At 35.3% G+C, this 18,410-nt stretch overlaps 1 protein-coding gene across 1 annotated transcript in view; it reads right to left on the reverse strand.

Moving 5' to 3' along the window:
• LOC121426107 (polycystic kidney disease protein 1-like 1) overlaps positions 1-18,410 on the reverse strand; it is a 115,127-nt gene that overhangs the window by 84,174 nt on the left and 12,543 nt on the right. Inside the window, exons 6-10 of the mRNA XM_041622270.1 lie at positions 17,819-18,147; positions 7,664-7,750; positions 5,841-7,116; positions 5,163-5,297; positions 4,781-4,887 (exon numbers count right to left, since the gene is read on the reverse strand). Coding sequence (XP_041478204.1) covers positions 4,781-4,887; positions 5,163-5,297; positions 5,841-7,116; positions 7,664-7,750; positions 17,819-18,147 — 1,934 coding nt within the window. The remainder of the gene's footprint in view (positions 1-4,780; positions 4,888-5,162; positions 5,298-5,840; positions 7,117-7,663; positions 7,751-17,818; positions 18,148-18,410) is intronic.

Genomic DNA, 18,410 nt, shown 5'->3' on the forward strand with positions numbered 1-18,410 from the left:
ATTTGATTTGAATTGCAGAATTTGAATGATGGAAATTTAATGAAGATAAATATTTTCATTACATCTTAAACAATGAAATTGCTACATTGAAATGAAAAAATGTACATGTAATATCAATAAACAGCATTTAAATGAAGACAAATATTAAATAAAATCATTGTATCGTGTTTTTGTTTAGAAGATTTATCTGGAAAATTGATAAAAATCAGGGGTCTCCATCTCTCAGTATTTTTTGTTCTTTTGCTATCTGACCTCCTTTCGCAACAGTTGATCTCGTCATGACGTCAATAATCAAAATTAAATGATAAAGAAATGAAATCCTTAGTATGGTCTTTCCAAGAATTTGGCTAAATTTACTTATGCAACTCTACAGAACAAATAACAATAGGATGAATGGCAGGGGCTCAAGTCCTCCAGAATGAAGACAATAATAACAAATCCAATATCTACCAATCCATCAATTAGTTATCAAGGTCAGGAGGAAAACAGATGTCATAACATTGATCCCAGTGGGTCTATAACTCTGCCAAGTTTGAGGAAATGATTTTTATACTAGAAGCTAATCGTCAACTAAATGCTTAGGGGGCGATCACGATCATGTATCACTGATCTAGACGATGGTTTAGGAGGTTTGCACCTGAAGATGGATGCGATCAGGGCTAGGCAGATTTGTTTTCAATCCATTACCATGTTCCACAATTGTTTGAATTTGTGCTTGCCAAAGAAAGCAAAACCTGCCTTGTTCTAATCCATTGGAAACAATTTGGCCAAACTCTGTTATAAAGGGCTCTCACTGCATCCAACTTCTGGGGCAAACTACCATGAACCTGCCCGCATTTACACTTCGTAATTCTGAAGTTTCGTTATTCCGAAGGTTCGGATATTCCGAAGGTTTGTATTTCCGAAGGTTTGTTAGTCCGAAAGCGAAATGAGGTTTCGTAATTCCGAAGGTTCATTAATCCGAAAACAAAATTAGGTTCGTAATTCCGAAGGTTTGTTAGTCCGAAAATGAAATGATTAATGAACCTTATTTCGTTTTCGGACAAATGAACCTTCGGAACAACAAACCTTATTTCGTTTTCGGATTAACGAACCTTTGGAACATCGAACCTTATTTCGTTTTCGGATTATCGAACCTTCAGAATAACGCCACAAATGTTTGGATTAACGAACCCTTTTACGTTTTCAGATTAATGAACATCAAGGTATAGGCAATTTACGTGTTTCAGAATTACGAACCTTCGGAATAAAGAACCTTTGGAATTACGAACCTTCAGAATTACGAAGTGTAACCGAACCCGCCATCCTGACATGCAATGTGTGGTCACCCCTTTGGGGCCTTACTCCACAAAAGAACATTGTATTAAGCAACACAAATGTTGTATAATTATCATTAATATTTTCAAAGGACCACTGATGAAAGAATTCTAAACCATGATGATTTTAACTTTTGAGTTTTGAGGAGTGTTCTGAGGCTAATTAAAGAAGATCATACTCCATAACAATAAACACTTTTTCATAGGGCAAGGGCCTGATATTTAGTATTTAAGAGAAATTCCAGTAGTTGCACTGATTTCATGAGAAAGTCTGTAAAACAAGGCTTAAAGATAAATTCCAGTTTTGGTAACGATCTCAAAATGACTTTTTACAGAATCTAATAATGACCACCCAAGTGTCTGTTTGTATGAATAAAAAATATGTGCCAAAGGATTCTGGAAGAAATTGTGTAATTGCTGAGAAATAAGCAAAATAAGCGCGGATTCGGTCACTTCCGTCGGGTCTTTATTCCAGCAATAATAATACACTGTCCCACGTGTGCCTATCTGTGTTGGTGATCTTCAGTGTGAACGTTTTTCAGCGTAGATTTCAAGATTTCACAAAGTTCAGTTTACGTAACTGTACCAGATCTAGATCCTGGATGATATTCTGACAATTAAGCCTGGTTTTACAGACTTTCTCATGAAATCAGTGTTTACTGCAACTACTGGCATTTCTCTTTAATTGTCAGTATATCATCGAGGATCTAGATCTGGTACAGTTACATAAACTGAACTGTGTGAAATCTTGAAATCTACGCTGAAAAATGTTCACACTGAAGATCACCAACAAAGATAAGTGCACGTGGCACAGTGTATAATTACTGCTTTGAATGTCGGGCCCGACGTTTGACCTGAATCCTGTGCTTTTTTGCTGATTTCTCAGCAATTACATATTACATATATTTGATTTATACAGACAATTTGGTGGTCATTTCATTGGATTCTGTATGAACTCATTTTGATATCGTTACCACGACTGGCATTTACCTTTAAGCAATGTGAACACTACATGGCCCATGAAGAGCATGGGGAAAAAATCTTGACTTTTACTTTTCATTTTGCGGTATTACCATTCATTACTTCTTCTAGCATTTTTTATAACACAACTTTTGACAGACAAAAACTGTTTACTCATTCAATAAAATTTTTTTAACTTTCCATCAATTATTTTATAGTTAATTTGCATATTTTAATATCTTGAGCATTTAAATAAATCATAAATAATATCATTGATAATTAAAATTCACTATGTGATAATTTTCTAGTGTTTATCTACATATTTAAGGTTACATCAGTATCCAGATAACTGATGGGCCTACCCTGTTGAATAAATATGAAATAAATGTAAAATAAATCAATCATTATACAAGCGAGTTCCTAACCTTAAACCAACCTTAAACCAAAATCTGACCTACTTCTCAAAGAAGGAGCCTTAACATCCCCAAGGTCAAATATTCAAAGAGAAAGAAAACCTCATTCAAGGTTTATTATTTCAGAGGGAAAAAAAGAGGTATTCTCCCAGCTATTTTTGTCTCGTCTGCGGTTTCTGCGGTTTTGGGGCGTTGCGTGAGCTCCCATTTAGCACCCCGCTGGGTGATCCCAGCATCTAGGATACCATTCTCTTGTTCTTTCCATCAGACTTATATCACTCTCTATTGTTTTCAGCATCTAGAATGGTTGGACATACCAATCAAATTACCCATCATGTAATAGACCCCACATCTGTTGTGCAAGTTATCATTTGATTCAAATAAGCCAGAGAAAGAGATCTATATATATGTATATGATTGCTTGAATATGTCAGATTGCAGAGCAAAGATCAGACCTCTTTATTCATTTATTATTCAATATTCACTGTTTAAGCTGTAATACAGCTTAATCAAATGCCAAGTTCACTCCATGAAAAAGTTGATATAAAATATTTTTTAAAGTCATACACGTTTTTTTCTTGTTTTCAAAGAATGACTATTCACTTTTTCTCCACAAATCATATAATCAAATGCAATATGCATGTAATGCATAACAAATACATTATACATGCACAGAAAAAAAGAAATTTGATGTGCCAGAATATACCCATCAATTTCTGTAATAAACAAGGTTACCAATGAAAATTTCATCAATATCGAATGTGACATAAGAAAGTTGTGACATTTTTTTTATTAAACATTTATATGCACAGCCTGGTCAGTATGCAAATAAGGGAACTAATGGTGTCACATACCATTCCTTATGAATTTTATTATATAAATATATGAAATATCTAATTTTTTCCTATTTTTAAAATGTGATTAAGATTCAATAAGAGTTTCCTCATTGTCAAATCTGTAAAACAAATGCATGCACCCACTAACCTAATCACACATATACACACATACACCCCATATCACTCCCTCAATCAATCATTTTCTATACATTCCCTTCTTGATTTTGCACTGTTCTCTATCAATCAGACTTATTTCTTCTCCATACCCTTCTTTTTTTTTAATTCTCGACCCTTCACATCCCCCTCTTTTCCTCCTTCTCTCCCTCTTTTCCTCCTCTCCTTCTTTTCCTCCTTCTCTCCGTCTTTTCCTCCACCTCTTCTTCTTTTCCTCCTCTCCCTCTTTTCTACCTTTTCTTCCCCCTTTTCCTCCTTCTCACCCTCTTTTCCTCCTTCTCTCCCTCTTTTCCTCCTCTCCTTCTTTTCCTCCTTCTCTCCCTCTTTTCCTCTCTCTCCCTCTTTTCTCCTCTTCTCCTCCTCCTTCTTTTCTCCGTCTCTCCTCTTCTCTCCTCCTTCTCTCTCTCCTCTTTTCCTCCTCTCCTGTCTTTTCTCCCTCTGTCTTTTCTACCTCTCTCCCTCTTTTCCTCCTCTCCCTCTTTTCCTCCTCTCCTTCTTTTCCTCCTCTCTCCGTCTTTTCCTCCACCTCTTCTTCTTTTCCTCTCCTTCTTTCCTCCTCTCCCTCTTTTCTACCTTCTCTCCCTCTCTTCCTTCTCCTCCTCTCCTCCTCTCTTCCTCCTCTCCTCCTTTCCTCTCCTCTCTTCTTCTCTCCTCTCCTTCTTTCCTCTTCTCTCCCTCTCCTCTCCTCCTCTTCTTCTCTTTCCTCCTCTCCTCCTACCTCTCTCTCTTCCTCCTCCTTTTTCCTCTTTTCTCTCTCCTTCTTTTCCTCCTTCTCTCTGTCTTTTCCTCCTTCTCTCTTCTTTTCTCCTCTCCCTCTCTCTTCTCTCCTCTCTTCTTCCTCTACCTCTCTCCCTCTTCCTCCTCCTCTCCCTCTTTTCCTCCTCCTCTCCCTCTTTTCCTCCTTCTCTCCCTCTTTTCCTCCCCCTCCTTCTGTTCCTCCTCTTCTTCTTTTCCTCCTTTCCCTCTTCTCCTCCTTCTCTCCTTCACTCTCCTTCCACTCTCTCCCTTTCCCATCTCTCTGTCTATTTCTCCCTTTCTCCTTATCTGTCTTCTCTATTTAAAATAAAAATGTGGTACTTACAGAAAGGGTGAATGAGACTGTTGAATTTATTTCAACATAATGAGGATGGCTCAGCAGAAAAGGAGTCTCTGATATATTATTCTGTAGATATACTATCCTCTTATCCACTGCAAAAAAGGTGTGAGGAAAAAAATATAAGAAAAGGGACAACACAATGCAGACAGTAATGGATAGAGGTTTTTCATGCTTTAGCACTGCCTTAAAACAGCCACAATATTGCATAGCTATTATTTCTTTTCATAACAGACTTGTTTTAAACAATCAAATGCAAATTCTAAATTGAAACCTGAAAATTCAAAACTGAGGCAACACGTTTACAAATAGAAGTGCACCATGCATCAAAGCAAATAAAACACTAAATATGAAAAGATGCAATTCTCACCTTGATTAGAAACGATAACAGAGCAATTATCAGTGATCTCATCACGTTCTATGATGAAGAATCCACTTGATGTTGTAATGTTCATCTCATCTTGGATCCAATGATACAGGAGATCATGTCTTCTGTTCAATTCTCCTGAAATTTGATTTTTATTTTTTTTAAATAAGCGATTAGTCATGTTATAAGATGGTTTCTGGTCGGTCACATATCCCCCCCCCCTTGCCAGTGGGCAATTTGTTATATGCCCACGACTATTGACAATTTCTGCCCTTTTTTGTTTAAAGTTTCCACCATCACTGCCACTGTCTCACAGAGTTGCATGTAGTTGCCATAATAATGATATGTAATTTTGGACTACCTTGTGACATACCAACGACTAAGTTGCATGACTGCAATGAATGCTCACTTATAAATCATTCATTAGGTTCCAATAATTTTTGTGTTTTCTCTCCATTCCCACTCTCATCAATAATTTTTTTTTATTCTTGCAAATTCAACAGTAGAAGAGAAAAATGCATGAAAGCATGTAATTATTCTGCAAGACATATGTTAGACAAGATTTACCAGAGCACTAAAATTATCTAAATGAGAAATATTTTGCTTCAAAATTTATGAGATATCATTTTGCCTTTGAAGGGCAGCATAGATGTGACACAAAATGTTTGAGGGTTAACTTACCATCAAAAGTTGCAATAACAGCAACTTTACCAAGAGACAGTGGTAACAGACTGACTGTAATGTTGTTGATGGGCTCTTGAACCAACAGTGCAGCTTCTGTGGATGCTTCAGAAACATTGTTGTAGGCTGTGATGTTCAAGTAGTGCAATCCAGTGCCCGAAAGAAGAGTGGTGACTGCAAACATCCCATCCGCATGTGGTTCCGACTGCAGTAATTCATCTTTCCCATTCTCAATTATGATAAACTTCACATGAGAGCCACGTATCACTCTGAGGGTTATTTGTGATGTCTGATTCAAGGTGGTTGGATGGACGGACTGAGATGAAAGACCAACGATTGGTTCCTGGACTACGATCAGTTGGTCAAGTCTTTGGGTCACCGCACTGACCAGATTTGATGCGGTAACACTGATGTTGTAATTGCCAACTTCTGCGAAGGTGTGATTAACTATGCTGAATACCACAAGACCTGATGCATCCTGCCGTCCCATGTCGCTAAATGTGCTTCCATTATCGAAGTTCCAATGGAATGTGGGGTCTGTACCACTTTCAGTAGATGCTTCCAGTGTTACAATCTGATCAACAGGGACCACAAAACCCTGATCTATATCTGAGATGGTCACTTGCGTGATTGCTCTCTGAACTCGAACAACCTTCAGGGCTGACGCTTGGCTCACCAAGTTCCTCACAGTCACTTGCACCACGTATTGACCTTCAAAATCAAACACCTGGATAATGCTTCCATTCTGTGTGGTGTCGGCAGTAATTGTTCCATTGCCAAGTTTAACTTTCCATTCATAAGTCATATTATAAGTTTCAAATGGAACGACTGCAATGATAGAATCCTCCGATCCCAGAGGGTAAAAACTTGATGATTCCAACTCAACATACTCTATGGACCGCTGCACAACAATGGCTTCCGAGAGTTCGGCCAGATAGGCAGTTCTGTTGCTTTGGATGAGAGTCTTTGGACCATAGCTCCCTGAGGCAGCATACTTGTGGCTGAAGGATACAATGAGTTGACAGCCATCTCCATAGCTCGCTGTGAGGTACATATTGGCAGGGTTAGCTGATCCACCACTGATAAATGTCTCATTGACATCGCGAAGGGACTGGTTGTAAACGATCCCATCGTCAAAGTCTAGGGATAGAACAGCTTGCTCGCGATCTGCTGTCTCCATTTTCAGGCTAAAGATCAGGCTCGTGTTTGGGGTTGTGAAGTGAGATCCTTCAACCAAAGATAGGCTCAAGTTGTTGATACCTCTGTTCATTACAATCTAATTGAACAAAACGAAATTTTGAAGATTTGTAAAATTCAAGTTTTAATCATTCTAAAAATGAGCAGGAATGACTTTTAGCATCACTTTCTTAACCCACTGCCTGCTTGAATGTGGATAATCCATGTAGAAAACTTAAAGGACTTACAGGACTTGGCAGTAAATAATACCAGGCAAATTTATGTGCATATCATGCAACCATCCATGCAAAAGGTCAAAACTCTCACAACTATAACAATTATTATCATCATCACCATTATCATTAATCATTATCATCACAATTAAAATTATTATTATATCATCATCATCACAATTATAATTGTTATTATATCATCGTTATCCTAACCAACATCATTTTATTTCATCATTCTTATCACATCATTATCATCATCATCCTAATCATCTGCATCATCATTATCATCATCAACATATCATCATCATTTTTTTCTTTTTAAATCATATAATTCATGTCACGACCCATGTCTTGCTTTTTATATACATGGAAATCATACCACTTAATGATCGAACAAAAATAAAAAGCACCTACCACATGAAGAGTTTTCTGAGCACTTCCAAGTTCATTAGAAGCATTGACAGTCACTTTAAAAAGTCCTTCCTGATTAAATATGTGAGCCTGGAAAAACAAAATATGAAAATCAAATTTAGCTATACAAGCATGTTCTGTTCAGAGAGCTTCTTAAATACATTAAATGCAGACAAAATGTTTATTAAAAATTGCAGTATCATCAGGAAATAGCCACAGCCAGTGTTTTATATTTTACTGTCAGGCAACATTCACAATGTATGTTATGTAATCATTTTTTATTTTGCTAATTTCATCTTGCATCTGATCCGTTTTTTTGTTGAAATTAGCTAATTAGCTTTTATTGTATATTATGTCATTTTTTTAAAAGCTCTTAAATTTTTTTGTCAATTTAAGAGAGCATTAAAGAATCACCTAAAACTGGAAGCTGCTCGAGAACAGCATTACCAGTAAAAATAACACATTTGTACAGTTGCTTTCTAGTATTGTACATAATGTATACATTACCTACGCAAAGCTTTTGATGTTATTCCTCACAATTTTATACTTGCAAAACTGTACTATGGTATTACTGGCAAGCTTTTGATGTTATTCCTTACAATTTTATACTTGCAAAATTTAAGTACTATACTGGCAATGAATACAACTGGATGGAATCGTATTTAACAGACAGAAGGCAATTTGTAATGATTAACAATTGTCGCAGTGAATTTTTAAAGATAAAATCAGGTGTTCCACAAGGATCTATATTGGGTCCATTGATATTTTGCATTTTTATTAATGACATACATGACATGTGTAATTTGAAACTGCATGTACATTCTAAAAGGTCTCTTTATGCTGATGATACCGCCATTTTTAATCACGGTGAATCAATTAAGGAGGTACAAAATTATTTGCAAGATGATTTTGAATCAATATGTAAATGGTTTAATGACTTAAATATCATGCATTTACACCTGCAAAAAACAAAAGCCATGGTATTTGGTCAAAAGAAAAAGTAGAGGGATGCTTATTTGCCAGTGAAATTCAGGAACATACAATTAGAAAATGTAAAACAGATTAAATACTTAGGTGTCATGCTCGATCCGGGCTTGACTTGGTGTGAACATATTACTAATATCGTTTGTTAAATATCTCAAGCAATAGGTTGTATAAGACAGATTAAGCATTAACTGTCCTTTGATATCACAAAGAAGCTGTACTTTTCTATGATTTTACCTTACATTGATTACTGTAGTACATCTTGGGGAAGCAGTGCAAAAATACATTTAGATAAGATACAAAAACTTCAAAATAAATATGCCAGGATGCTTTTGAAAAAAGATTATAATACATCACAAACTTCTTTGTTGCAGTCACTGAAGTGGCAATCAGTAGATCAGCGTATAAAATATCAGCATTGTGTTCTTGTATAAAAAATAATAATTTAGTTCCAAATTATTTAAAGCCTTTAGAATGTAAACGGTCCGTGAAATACAGGACACGTTTTTTTTTGCGATGCCCCCTTCAGCTTCCAAAAGCTAGAATTGAATATAAAAGTAAATCTTTCGCATATTTCAGACCCAAATTTTTTAATGCACTTCCTTCAAATTTACAAGCCTGTACCTCCTTGTTAGTTTTTAAAAAATTATGCAAAGCCTTTCATACGAATTGATAAAGAGCGAAATCATATTCCATTGATTTACAATGCTATGTACTTGTATGTTTAAATTGTCACTTCCCACTCTATATTTTTGGTGTTAATTGTTTCTGATGTTAAATAGTTTGTATTTTGTATTTTTGACGTTGATTATTTTTTGATGATATATTTTATAGTTATCTTGACACGTATTTTAACTGCAGGGCGCCTTTGTAAAGCAGTTTTAAGAACTGAACAGGTCTACCCTGCAGTATAAAATAAATAAAACAAAATAAATAAATAAATAGGGTAAGTTAAAATATAATCTTGTTTCACATATTAGGAAGATTATTGTTTGCTTCAGATGTTTGCAAATTATTTGACTAATGGATATGTATGTATGTATTTCATTTTTTTTATTTTTTACCATATTCCAGTACTTATCGTAGTTTATACTTTTTGTTACAATATTTTAATATTTTATACTAATTATAGGACCCCATTGGAAATCAGCCTTTCGGCTTTCATGGGCTATCCTGTCAAGGTATTCCTCAATTTCATTTTAATCTCATGTGATATTCTTGACGAATAAAATCAATCAATCAATAGGCAGGGGTGAACATCCGGGCATTTTTAATCTTGAGCCCTAGCAACTGACCTGCTGATAAAAACAATGCACTAGCGACCCTTACAGTTTATGAATCTTTCTGAAAATTTCAGTGCTGTTTATGACATTATTTCATTGTATTTCTTATACTTTGTTTTTATCGCACTAGGGCAGTGCTGTCGTCGTTAAGCAGATGTGACGTCACTCTGTGCCCACCTATTGGACTTTGTCAGTTGCGATTGAAAACAATTTCTTTTACTTGATGGTTACAATAAAATTTTAAAAATATGACTGAATGAATGTGTGGGCATTTGGGTGGAATATTTCTCAGACAGAAAAATGACATAGAATTATAAATATACAAGAAATGTCCCTCTATCAACTATAATAATAATGCTTTTTTTTGTAAAATAGAACAGAAATATTACACCCACACAGAAAATACAGATAAAAAGAAGATACTAAGGGTCACTGTGCCGAAGTTTAAGATTGGACCATGAAATTATCTATAGCTGTTGACAGCAGCATCTTCTTTCTTTCAAGTAATCTATAAAATTCTGAGGAATGTCGGCAAATTCTCCCATCTTTCATTAAGCAGGTTTGTTCATTTCTTAAATGGCTGTTTCTTTTGAAGCAAAACTGAGTTTATCTTTGGGGGCTGTCAATAAATCTTTTCCTCAGAGCATTGCTTTTCAAAGAATCAATTGTCAACATAACCCATCTGATTGTCTGTCCTTCTAGATAAGTGGTGAAAGGTCATTTAGAAAAAGATGAAAATTTTCTCCCCATTTCCATTCAGAAAACTGAGGATTAAAGGACGTACTCAAAAGTAAAACTGGGTCTTCATCAATGTAATGGAAATATTTTTGTACATGAATTACAATAAAGCAATATTTGACTTTCTCATTTTCTCTTTCACAAAAAAGTGATGCAAAATCTTCCTTTCCAAAACCCACAAAATTACAGATCAACAATTATTTATTTGTTGAATTTGGAGGACATCAGGACATTGCATAACTTTGCTCCCATGAAAATCCTCACACGAAACCATTAAATACATAGTTGTTCCACATTAATGCCATGAAACCACGATCTAGTTCAAAGACCAATAATTATAATGGAGATGGAGATTTCATAGAGAGTTCTGCTTACTTTCTGACTAAACTTAAAGGACAAGTCCACCCCAACAAAAACTTGATTTGAATAAAAAGAGAAAAATCCAACAAGCATAAGACTGAAAATTTCATCAAAATCGGATGTAAAATAAGAAAGTGACATTTTAAAGTTTCGCTTAATTTCATAAAAGATTTATATGCACATCCTGGTTGGTATGCAAATGAGGAGACTGATGACATCATCCACTCACTGTTTCTTTTGTATTTTATTATATGAAATATGAAATACTCTAATTTTCTCCTCAATATCAATTGAAACGGTGATCAATTCCTCCGTGAACAAGTGGAATTAGCATTGTTTAGTGCTATATAATTCAGTCAAGTCGGTCCCTATGGTCAAATCTCTAAAAAATGAAATATTGTATAATTCAAACAATAGAAACAAAAGAAATAGTGAGTGATGGACATCATCGACTGACTCATTTGCATTTCACAGAGTTGTGCATATCACTGTTTTGTGAAAAATAAGTGAAACTTTTAAATGCCACAACTTTCTTATTTTACATCTGATTTTGATGAAATGTTCAGCACTAGGCTAGTTTGATTTTTCTCTATTTATTCCAATTATTATTTAACAGGGGTGGACTTGACGTTTAATAAATGAAATATTTAATTATAACTTTTCTAATTACATAATTTCATTTCAAGTCTTTCAGCATTTCTGTTCCAGGGTGGTCTTTAAATTCACTTCTGTGTGGCGGTTTGCAGACATACAAATAACCCACCCACACTAAATGTCAAAGCCACCCTCTTCATATCTCCATCTTGGCCTGAAATCTATATAAAAAAAACCAATTTGTCTATTAAAGATATACAGTGTGTCCCAGAAAAAATGACCCAGGATTACAGACCATTTTTCAGCATATATGCAAAGGATTTATTGATATTTTATTTATATTAATATGAAGCAGAAGCTTGGTTATCTTCCTCATTATAATAATATATGAAAGGGTAGATAAATGTGAGCAAAAATAGTTTGAATTTTCACAGTAAATTAATAAACCTGGGCAGAAAAACTGGTCAAGATAAGTAAGGATGCAATAATTGAGTGTAAGAAATTGATAGCACATTAGCATTTATTGGATGCTCTTTGTTACTGTATTTTATTAGATCTTTGGTCCTATATTTTACTAAATTTCGGTATGAGAGTAAATGCAGATTCAAAAATGAGTTACTGAACAATCACTTCTGACACGACTCAGATTTTATCATTTGTATTCTGCCATGCATGAATGTTTCATTAAGCATAGTTTGTCTTAAGTGAAAGTAGAGATTTCCTCTTAAATTCAATCTCAAATTAAAAAAAAAAATATTAGACTGAAATCTTTATTTCCTCATGTTAAGACTACAATTCTTTAATATTTGAAAGATTTACAAATTTATGCTCGTTTGATTTTCAACACATAGTAGCACATTTTATTCCTGTAGATATGTTTGGAAACAAAAATTAGAGAGCTCATTTCCACAGTGTACTTCCTACTTTCTTAATAACAGGCCTACTAAATTTAATATTTTTTTTTGCTCGACTAAGGCATACTTAAAATCATTCTAAGATTGCTTTTAAGTCAAACATTGTCCTGTCCTTGAGATTATGTTGTAATCTGAACTTTTATCTAGTGGCGGCATCATTCAGAAAATATGAAGAAGTGATGAATGGGATGTTTGGATGAGATATCCTCCACACAATTCCTACCCATCCTCATATATCATCAAAGATCTGATATCATCAATCTTTTAGTAATGACTGTGTTCTCATGGAACTATTGTAATTCTAACGTCAAGTCTTAGGAATTTCAGTATTAAAAAAAATGATCAACAACATGTGTAACTACAGTTTAGAATTTAAAGAGTTTGGAGTTTACCAATATAACTGTCAGATTGGTATAACATTAAACTTGAACAAAATTCTGATCAAGGTTGTTGTATTTTAGACGATTCTACTTATAAAGCTACCAAATGTTTCATAATCTTTTATTTTACAAATCACCAATGAACCTCGACTGATTACATAATATGCTACTTTTGCTACTTCTCTGACACTCTGGGTCTGCATCAATATTTTGGCAAATCAGTGTGATTTGTGTTTCTCTTTTTCCAAAAGGGAAAATTAGTTTATTTCCGATATGACTGTGAATGATATTCATATTTATGGGATGAGTTCACCCAGAAGACAAGTCTGTTTCAAAAAATATCAGGAAATATCATAAATATATTGAAGGTTTGATAAAATCTATCCAAGATTAAGAAAGTTATTAGAATTTTACGTATTTGATTTGTAACATCACATACAAGCAGCTGCTCCATATGTTATTGAATGAAAAATGCAAAAGTATCATTTTTCAATATTTCAAGACTTTTTTCTCTTTCAGGAACAGGTGTGAAATAAACTGTCTGTTGATATACTGAAAAACATTTTACCTTTTTTTTTTAAATGACATTTCATTGATTTTTTTAACACATATTGCTGTATGCAGGGAAGATGCTTGCATACGAAGTCACAAATCAAAAAACATTGAAAGTCTAATAACTTTTTAAATCTTTGATGGATTTTCCTCAAACCTTCACCAACATTTCAACTTTTGGGGTATTTTTACAATAAAGTTTTCATCAAGGCGGGCTTCTCCTTTGAGACTGATGAGATCGATCACAACCCTTTGGAAGTTGGGGCCCTGATCAGCAAAAGAATTCATGATCATTGTTTCAAAACCAGGGCACATACGGACAGACGTAGCGGAGTTCAATCAAAAGCAGAACGCCTCCCATGCATTGTCCTCATGTTACCCTCTCATAAGGTAAATTAGCCACAAAGGAATGGTTTAACTGTCACCTGCTGATACATTAACATCTAAAACTGTTTAAGCAGATAAAAATGGGTTATTAGTTCTCACTATAAATGCAGCCCACGCAGAGGACGCGCTAAAGGAAGGGGAGTGCATCGGTTTGACACCCCACACCATGGTTCTTTTAGAAAAGAAAAAAATATATGTAGATTTAAAAAAGAAGGGGGAAAAAAGTAGACTTTAAAAAGAAGAAAAGGGGGAAGAAAAGGGTGAAGAAAGGGTAGCACGGAATAAAAAAAGAATTTAAAGAGATTTGTAGGTCAATCAACTCTGTATTATTCATGTAATTCAATTGGGAAATAAAATAGGTCATCTTTCCCCCCCCCCTTCATCAAAATACCGGTGGCACTACCCCTAACCCTAGGAATGCCTTTATACAATAGAGATTGGATTAACGACACTTTAATGGTGTCAGCACATTGTTTGCATCTTATGATTTTTTAGTCTGTTTGTATATCCATCTCATGAATTTTATATGACCCCCTGTAAAATAACATTATTGTAGTTCTTAAGGAACAAGTGTCTATTTATTAGACAATCTGGGATTCTATTGTATAAGTTGGGGTTTCAATAACAATACAAAATGTAGGTCACTCGCAGGCACAGACCTCCAACATCCATCGTTGAGGGAGAATATTGTTTGTGAAAAGATTATCCAATAAATAATCATGAAACTCATAGGCCTACATGTAGTTATCAAAATTATAAAGTAGGACTCATTCCCAGGGGGGCCACTTCCACTGGCGAGTGGATACCAGGCGCGACCAAAGAAACAAGTAAAAGGGATCTCTTTTTAACGATTGGGCATGTAACGTAGGTAACATAATAAGGGTGTCAAAAACCCTAAAATACTGAAAAAAGGGTTTATATTTTGCTAGGAAAGCTACGTGTTTACGGTCAAATTTGAGAGGGTATTAAAAAAGACAAATGCTTTATAAATGATGTACTTTTTGCCCCAACACTACGTGTTAAGGATTTGACCTAGGTGTGTGAGAGACCCAATGTAATTAGAGGAAAAGCCGACGTCCCTGATCACGTCCGTGGCATAACATTTAAAATAGCGCTTTACTTGTTTAGGGGGTCAATTCAGGAAATGCTTGTCAAGGGTACTATTTTGTTTCCAATACTTGTTAAAGGGGAATGAAACCTTTGGAACAAATAGACTTGTGTAGAAGCAGAAAAATCAAAGAATAAGAATAAAGAAAGTTTGAGAAAAATCGGACAATAAATGAGAAAGTTATGAGCATTTAAATATTGCAATCACTAATGCTATGGAGATCCTCCCATTGGCAATGCGACAAGGATGTGTGATGTCACTGATGAACAACTTTCCTTTTGGTGGACTATAAAATACCCTCAAAATGTCTCTTTTTGCTTTTTCTTATGATGATACAAACTCTTTATCCATGATGTATTTTAAAAAAAATATGTATTACATGCCCTCATGTAGAAAGAACACATGATCTATGGATAGATGTGATAAAAGAGGCAATTCAAGTGAAATATATACTAAAGTAATGGGGAGAGTTGTTCATCAGTGACATCACACATCCTTGCCGCATTGCCAATGGGAGGATCTCCATGTAGCATTAGTGATTGCAATATTTAAATGCTCATAACTTTCTCATTTATTGTCCGATTTCTCTCAAACTTTTGTTGATCTGTTTCTTTGATTTTTCTGTTTTCACACAAGCTATCTTGTTCCAATGGTTTCATTCTCCTTTAAGGGGCACTTTCAGAATACTGAAAATACTTCTTAAGGGTGCTTTTCGAAACCTCATGGTTGCGCCTGGTATCCACTCATTAATGAAAGTGCCCCCCCCCCCCCCGACTTGTTAGCATTCTAAAGATAACTGATTTAGGTTTCTATGATAAAATATCACTGGACACCAGTGTTCTAAGTAAGTGGTGCTGTGTAGCAGGTTCAATTTTGACTCCAATAAGCAAATTGTGAGTGTATACCCATATCAGGTTTTTTTCGCACTAGATGGTGTTGATGTACCAGTGGCTGTTGGGCTGACTGGTGTTCAACTTGCATCATGCCTGATAGTGCGGCCATTTTACATATACGAAAGCACCTGGTGTTTTTTTAGCACTGCTGGTTTTTACAGTGATTTTTTCCCCTCTTGTAGGGTCAGTGATTTTCCGCGATCGCGAAAAACAAACGGAATTCACGGAAAGGGCCTTTTGAAACAGAAAGTGGCATTTCACACGGAAAATCATGGAAAACATATTTTTCCTCAAAATACACAGAACAGCAACAGAAGTTACTCCAAAATCTCAACAAAATATGGATATTAAATGGCCACAAAACCCCAGAAAACACAATCTCACTTTGCCACAAAGGTCAAAATGTCCACTGTGATGATCATGCAAGTGAACCACAAACATTTTTGTACAATATTTTCAACACAATGCAAAATTCCCAGCACCACTGTGTACAACAATCAGATTTTGTGCCCTTTCACAATTGATTACCATGACGATAATCAGGACTATTTGACAAACTGCATAAGTTGCAAAAATTATGGACATAATGAAGGCAGTTTTTATTCCCGGGTTCACACTATTATGATCAAGATTCAAGACTATTTGAGGATGAATAAATAAAAATGGTATTAAGCATATTGTAAAATGCACTGTCTGGCATATTCTCTCATTTTATTTAAAATAATCCTACCAACTTTCAAGATATCAATATGCAGACATTGTATCTCACATCAAACTACTTATCTTGTAGGGCTACATAATTATCAAGCACAATTACAGAGTAGGCTCCCTACACAATTTATAATTTTGATAAATACAAGACTATCAACAACAACTAAAACAATGATAATAATAATAGCTACATTTATATAGTGTTTGAAATATTACGTTTTTAGCGCTTTACAGTGCAATTATTATTCCACCAGTTATCAGATCCTGGCATGCCCGCACACAATGTATGAACTTTCTCCACTCCCTGGGGTACATTCCAACACGCAGTACTCAAGATTGTATCAGTAGAAAACTAACCAAAAAATCAAATTATGAAATTGCAGGCCTACATGAGAATCAACATCTTGGGTAGTATGACTTTTGAGCTGATCAAAATCTGAGGTTAAATGATGTTAGTTTGGTGGCAATTGACTTCAAGCAAATCACAACAGACTGCCCTTTCATTGGGGTAATCTGAAGAGAAAAGCGGCTGTAATGGGCGACTTGTGCTCCAATAATTGCGATGGTGACAGACATTGTGATGTGGTTTCCCCATAACCTGAAAATCATAGTCTCCTGAGTATGACCTTTATTGGAGTATAATGAAGACTATTCAAGACTGATTTGTATCACAGACTGTGTTCTTTTTAATAAAGTCAGTTGCCTGTAGGTATGATTTCGATAAATGATATGAACAGATTGGTTTTATATACATGGCCTCTTTACTGAAATTACTGAGAGAATACAAAGACAAAGGGGCTACATTATCATCATAGTTCAGATATGCATTCATGGTATTTACAATTAAAATATCACCTAGATATAGTCAGTATCGAAAGTTTCGCATTAAATTGTCGAATTGTCTCCTTAAAGTAGGAATACTTGGTCACTTAAGTCACGTGGGTTATTAAATGATTCGGAATGAATCCTATTGATTCAGATGCTTCAGTATCTTTACTTGATAATTTCACCCCTTCTGAGCAAAAACTATCCTAGGCCCACATATCTCCCTTTCTTTCATAAATCATAAAAGAATTTTTTTAAATGGCAACCATTTTTCACATACATCAAACACAGCATCTCTCCCTTCCAGCCAAACACATTCTTTTTCTTCCTTGATAATTTTTGTTCAATCTTTTACTTTGCTCTCTCTTTCTCCCTTTCTCTATCCTGGTTTCTATCTCACTTTTTTTCTTTTGATCAAAAGTATATTACCTGATGGGAATGAAGACACGTGATGACATCACACGACTCTCCCTCTTCCAAATAAGGCACAGAGGTCACATGACTCCCATCGTCATTGAACCACCAATCAAATGTCAAGTTGATGCCAATCGAGAGGTAAGCCTGAAATTCGGCAGGCTCGTCAACAAAGACAGCAACAGCAGGGAGATTGGACATGAGGTTGTCATGTTCGGGGACGCAGGATGGGATGTTGCCCTGACCTGGCCGTAGAATGACCTGGAGGTCGGAGGGCACGGGTTGAACCACGTGAAGGACTGTTGTGGCAGTGCGATGTGAGATGGCATTACTGGCAGTCACTCCTGCAAAGAGAGAATAAAATGAACAACCTTTACATCTTTGAGGCAGTAAGCCATGTACATTTCTAACTTATAGGGGGTTGCAAGTTGCAAGTCAATTTTGGGTCTAGCAACTAATATGCCCTGGCTCAATTTTTAATTGCTTATCTGCTTTCTGAAACAGGAAGTTCGAACCGATTTGCTATTTAAGTTACAAGTGATCTATCAATTATACATTTTTAACAGACATCTGCAATTGATTTTAATATAATCAATTTTGATATAAT

This window comes from Lytechinus variegatus, chromosome 13 (assembly GCF_018143015.1).
Source record: "Lytechinus variegatus isolate NC3 chromosome 13, Lvar_3.0, whole genome shotgun sequence".
NCBI lineage: Eukaryota > Metazoa > Echinodermata > Echinoidea > Temnopleuroida > Toxopneustidae > Lytechinus > Lytechinus variegatus.